The 6,000-nt window shown below is 44.9% G+C and overlaps 1 protein-coding gene across 1 annotated transcript in view; it reads right to left on the bottom strand.

Moving 5' to 3' along the window:
- Clasp1 (cytoplasmic linker associated protein 1) overlaps window positions 1–6,000 on the bottom strand; it is a 220,637-nt gene that overhangs the window by 33,988 nt on the left and 180,649 nt on the right. The window contains exon 35 of the mRNA XM_055601545.1: window positions 1,928–2,044. Coding sequence (XP_055457520.1) covers window positions 1,928–2,044 — 117 coding nt within the window. The remainder of the gene's footprint in view (window positions 1–1,927; window positions 2,045–6,000) is intronic.

Below are 6,000 nucleotides of genomic sequence, written 5' to 3'. Positions count from 1 at the left end.
ACCCTGGGTCAGGATGCTACCCTGGGTCAGGATGCTACCAAGAACTAAAATCAGGCGAGAGAAAGTTTGCTTTCTGGACCTTTCTTTTCTCTTGTTTTGAGGGTTAAGAAAACCAGGTAGAGAGAAAGAGAACAGTTCTGTTAGGAAATCAATAGGGTCTGTCAGTCTTCTAAGCCCACTTCTAGCCAGCTTTCTCTCCCTCAGCTGCTTACCAGAAACAACCTACTTCTGTCTTTCCCTGCACCCTCAGTGCTGGGCATTGAACCTGGGGCCTTGTGCGTGCTAGGTAAGCTCCTACTGAGCCACACACCCATGGGGTAAGTACGCCTAACAGTTACCACCTAGTGAGTCAGACTGACGATACTGCGTGACAATGGGAAAGACGATTCTGGAGAGGGATGTCCTCCAAGGTCAATCTCGATGGCCAGCTGCTGTCGTTTTTTTGTTTTTGTTTTTGTTTTTTCTAGGTTCACTTTTTAAATTCTTAAAATTCAGTAGTGTGTGTGGATGTCAGAGGACATGTCTGTGGAGTTGGTTTCATCTTCCACCCTTATGTGGGTTTTGGGATTGAACTCAGGTGTCAGGGATGGGAAGCAAATATCTTTACCCCACAAGCCCTCTGGTTTTCTTAAAACTCTTGTCCTTTTACACACTTGGGTACACACTCTCACAAGGCACAGTGACAGCTGGGCTTCCTGTGTTCTGCGTAAGCAATGACGAGCTTCTCGGAAAGGCATGGTCTCAGCTCTGGATCTTTAGGACCGTATTCAAGAGCCTGGGACTGGTGTCTAAGCAAATATACACAACTTGGGATCACAAACACGACTGTTTTGGAACCTGACAGACTCCATGTCCTTCTTCTACACATGTAACACGGTCACTCAGCCAGTGCCAGGCAGAGTCACTTCCCCCCAGCAATGGCTGCTTGCTAGGGACAAATAATATCCTGTCTTAAAATAGAGCATCTTTCCTAATTAGTGTATTTACTTGTTTGGCAGTAATGGAGATTGAACCTAGGGTCACATATGCCATGTAGGAGCTCTGCCCTGAAACCACAACTTCATCCCGAGGCAGCACATCTTCAGGGAGTTAGGACAATTATCCTGGGGTTTTGCTGTAGTGGTTTTAAGTTTTTGTTTGTTTGGTTTTTGTCAACTTGACTTAACCTAGAATTATCTGGAAAGAGGAACCTCAATTGAGAAAATGCTTCCATCACATTGCTTGTAGGGCATTTTCTGGCTTACTGATTGATGTGGGAGAGCTCCCCACTGTGGGTGGTGTCATGTCCTCGGCAGAAAGTCCTGAGTGGTATAAGAAAGCAGGCTGAGGAAGCCAGCAAGCAGCACTCTTCCATGGCTACTGCTTCAGTTCCTGCCTTGAGTTCCTGTCCTGAGTTCTCTGTCAGCTGAAATAAATCCTTTTCTCCCCAAGCTGCTTTTGGCCATGGTGTTTTCTCACAGCAGTAAGAAGTGAACTAAGACACCACGTCTCAGGACTTTCTATCTGGTTGCTGTGAAACATTATATAAGGAAAGTAGTCGGTTTGTGCATTCGTAGCGGGGACAGCAACTTGTGGAAAGCACAGAGCCTACCTGACCCTTAGCAGAGCTCTTCTGCACCTGGGACTCACATTAAGGAAACCACACCCACCACTGCCTACCTGGACATCATGATATGCCCTGAAGCTATGCTAGAACAAACAGCCCATGAGAGTAAATAGTGACCAATCTGGCTGGGTGGTTCAAGAGCAGCAGCCTGACTCCCGAGCCTGTTCCTGCTCACACATCTCACCCAGGCTCCATTCCTGCAAGTCTAAGTGGAGGCAGGGATCACAGAGGAGCTCAGAGGCTTTCCAAAAGACCCAGGGCAACCTTGGAAACACAATAATATTGTGACATCTTGAACAAATTTAACAGGTAGCATGTTACCTGGGAGAGTAAGAGCGCCTGAGAGTCTTGTGGGAGGGAGCGGTGGGAATGGAGTTAGGCTGAGAAAAGGGAGGTGGGGGCTTCGATAGCCCATCGGCACTCCAACCCCACAACCGACTGCAGTGATCAGAAGAGGAAAATCAGAGACAGAAAAACACAGAAGCAAAGGGGAGGGGAGGAGGAAGATGCTCCATTGGAGTGTCTTCAGGACTCCTCTTTCCTGACAAAGTCCCATCTAATTAGCTAGAGCAAAATTTAGTACTTCATACACAAGAGAGGGGGAAAAAAAAAGAACAGGTTCATGTTACAGTTTGCTCCTCAGTTAAGACTGTTTTAATCCTTTTCTTTGCCAACCACGGGCTAAGCTGACTGCATTAAGAGTCAACTGAGATCTCAAGTGTAGCTGTGTACATACCTGTGAGAGGGTGTCCCTGCCTGCTTGGGCTGGATTTGCATTGGAAGCAAGCCCAATGCTGAGGTTTCCACCTTAGCAGTTATTTCAGAAAGGACCAGAGGTGGCGCTTTCGAGACTTAACTGTAGTGGAACAGAAGCAGGGAGGTGCTCCAAGACCACACGATAGTTAGTGACTAGGTACTCCAGGGACAGACAGTGCTCCTGAGCTGGGGATCGTGACAGCTCAGAGGACAGAGTGCCACTGTACGGTGGAAAAATGGGGGCACTAAGTTTCAGAGGAGGAAATAAAACACAGAAATGAAATGGCATTCCTCTGCTTTTCTATCACCCATAGGAAACTAAAATGCATCTGGGAACACAGGTATCTAATCACCTGTCTCAGTTTCAGTAGCTGGCCTGGGCTTGCAGAGGCCCCCCAGGGCAAATTCTAACTCCTGCTACAAGTCCAGAGGCTGGAGTGAGAACACAGGGCAGCGCCCACAGCACCCTGCCTGCTGCAGCAGTCTGTACATGTTTGTCTGTTATGGAGGTCAGGACAAGCTCAGGGGCAACCATACTCAGGCGCCTTCTATTTTTTTATGAGACAACTCCCCTCAACCCCCACCATGCCTGGAACTTCAACAAGCAGGCTAGGTAGGTAATCTTGCATGCACATTCTGGGAATTAATTGGTTTTTACCTCTCATCTCATTATTGTTGGGAATACAAGTGTACTCTATTGTGCCTAGCCTTTAAAATTGTTTTAAATGGGTTCTGAGGACTGAACTCAAGTCCTCATGCTGGTAATGCACTTGGTTTACCAACTGAGCCATCATCACCACGTTCACCAACACAGCTGTCATAGCAGGTGTCCCTAGGGATTAGCATTCCCGAGGAGGGTCACAGAACCCATTTTGTAGAAAAAAATACAGCCTGGGGATGAGAGGTCATTGTGGTCCAGGGTCTAAAGCCCTTCCTAAGCCACACTTGGGGCTGGGGTTGGCACAGGGGAAACAGAGGTGGTACACAGGCTTGTGTACTGGGCTTGCTCCGAACACTTGCCACAGTCTACAAATACTATTTCACTTGGCCAGGAGAAATGCAAGCGCCACCTGTAGGGCAGCTCTGCCAGGGAACTCAGAGGTGACCATGAGTTCCACTCTGTTCTAGGACACACTCATCAGGAGCTCACACCAGACTGTGCAAACCCAGATACTTGGAACTACAACTCTTTCTGTACCACAAAATCATAATGGGTAAAATGATCTAAAATATAAATGTTTAGAAACACAGTTCTCAATCTCTGCTCAAATATCATGTCATATTTGTTCATTAGTTGGGAATAGCCGGCAGCCATCCCTCTCTCTCACACATGTAAAATTTTTTACAAAGTGTTAGCCTGTAGGCATCTCTGATACTACTGGGTTGATGAAAAGAACTTTCTCACCAGGGAAATCTAAAGCTACCATCAAATTAGAGCTATTATCACTTTTAAACAGTTCCTTATTATCACCATGATCAAATTACAGAATTTTGGACTAAAAAAAATTTCTTAATTCATCTCAACATTCAGAATTAAAAGAACAAATAGCTGGTCTTATTTCCCCCCCTCAGAATAAAAAGCTCACAGTCAAGATCATGCTTCAAAGGTACCACTCAGAAACATGGTGGAGGCTTCCCTGTGACAGTTATCACCTCGCAAGAGATGTGGCAAGCTACTCAACTCTTATGCTTAGTTTAAGACCATACTAAGTAATTCCCTAAGTAAGATTTGGCCACAAGGAAATATATTCTGGCCACGGGCAGAACTTTTGATATTGAAAGTAAATCTCTTCAGATAGGCGTGGTAGTGCACATCTTCAATGCTAGCACTCAGCAAGGCAGGGGCAGGTGGACTGCTGTGAGTTCGAAGCTGGCCTGGTCTACAAAGGGAGTGTACAGGCTAGTGTACAGTGTAGCCAGGCTACACAGAGAAACACTGTATCAAAATCAAAAAAAAAAAAAAAAAAGAAAAAGAAAGAAAAAAAAAATCTCTTCACCAAGAGTTACAAAAGCTATGGTTAAGAATTAACGGACATTTTTAATGATTTGGAGATCTGCAAAGATTAATTTCTAGCCAGTTCTTTGATGGATTTTACTAGTACATACACCCAATTTTTAAAATCTAGGCATTTAATAAACAAAGTAATAAATACTTAATTTGAATTATAATCTTTTATTACCTAATAAATCAATAGCTAAAAGATGTATGAACTGCGCATTATGGAAGAACAAACTTCCCAATTAAGAGTGCAAAGCATCATGCTTAGACAAAGCAACAATTTATAGAGAATGTGTACTTTCCATAAAGTCTTCACTGTCTCTGTGATGGGCCCTGGTTACCTAAGTCATGTACTTCAGATCACTCAGTCACACTGAAGAAAGGGTAGACATACGTTCATCAGTTTCTGGTCACAGCTAATTCTAACAACATGTTGAAATCCTGGTAACACAGATTGAATCTGGAGATGTAACATCAGACTTGATATCACATCAAGTATTGATCTGATATTACAGCTATCACAGCACATACAAAGCAGTACAAAAACAGAAGGGTGCTCTAACAGCTTATAAAACACAGGCTTTCTCCAAAAGGGAAATACAGATTTCCTTTGTTCCATGATATTGATAGTGTAATTGAGGCCCGAGGAGGACTCTAGTGGTAAGAAAAGAATTCATAACAAGTTACATTTAAAAGCACTAGCGTGCCCTGCTTTGTCTCACATGCCTGTAATCCCAGCATTGGGGGATGGAAAGGCATAGGATCAGGAGTTCAAGGTTATCTTCCGCTACACAGTTTGAGTCAGCCTGGGTGAAATGAGACCCTGTCTCAAAGTGAGAATCAAAACAAAAGCAAAAACAAAAATCAATTTGGACATCTTTCCAGCAGATGGAGACCTTTACCAGGAAATGGTACATTTGGAATATTCTCACTGCATTTTAAGACCTTGTGACAGGACAAAAGTCTCCTAGATTCTCATAGCCCAAAGACCTTGACTTTTCATAGATAAAACACAGCACCTGTGGCCCTTGCTGGTCCAGGATATTTGTGGCTTTTTGGAGCCACCACACCCTGAGGGGCTAGGTAATGCCGACCCAGGTGAGGGAGCCATCAGTCCCCCTGCAGACTTCCCACAGTCCTGAGACAGAACCTGCTCTCCTCTGAAGGCGTACCCCACTACGAGGCATGGGGTTTATGACTGCAATCTCAGCAGCCTGGAGGCTGAGGCAGGAAACAGAAAGTTCCAGGCCAACCAGTACTATATAGCAGACCCCATCCCCAAAATAAAAATAAAAACAAACAAGTAAGGAGTTAGGCCCCCAGACACTAAAAAGGCCACTATGCACGGTCCTAACAGGAGTCTGTACATATTAAAGCCGGTGATGCTCAGGTCCCCAGCCACTGTCTTTCCAGAGCAGCATCTGCTTTAAACGGGACATGGGTGGGCCTGGAGTGGCCCCTGACCAGAATACTACCCCAGCTGTAGAGTCTAAAGGGTTTATAGATAATAAACAGTCAGGGCTCTCCATTTTTTTAGAGGACAGCTGAAGGGCTTTCTCAGAGGCTCATATGAACTTCAGTTTTAAAATCTATGTAGTACTAGGCTAGGTGTTTAGAGCTAGCAGAGAACATGGAGCAG

Source organism: Psammomys obesus, unplaced genomic scaffold (assembly GCF_907164565.1).
Source record: "Psammomys obesus unplaced genomic scaffold, mPsaObe1.curated_primary_1811, whole genome shotgun sequence".
NCBI lineage: Eukaryota > Metazoa > Chordata > Mammalia > Rodentia > Muridae > Psammomys > Psammomys obesus.
Note: the sequence above shows the minus strand (reverse complement) of the source record. Positions and strands in the feature narration are given on the sequence as shown.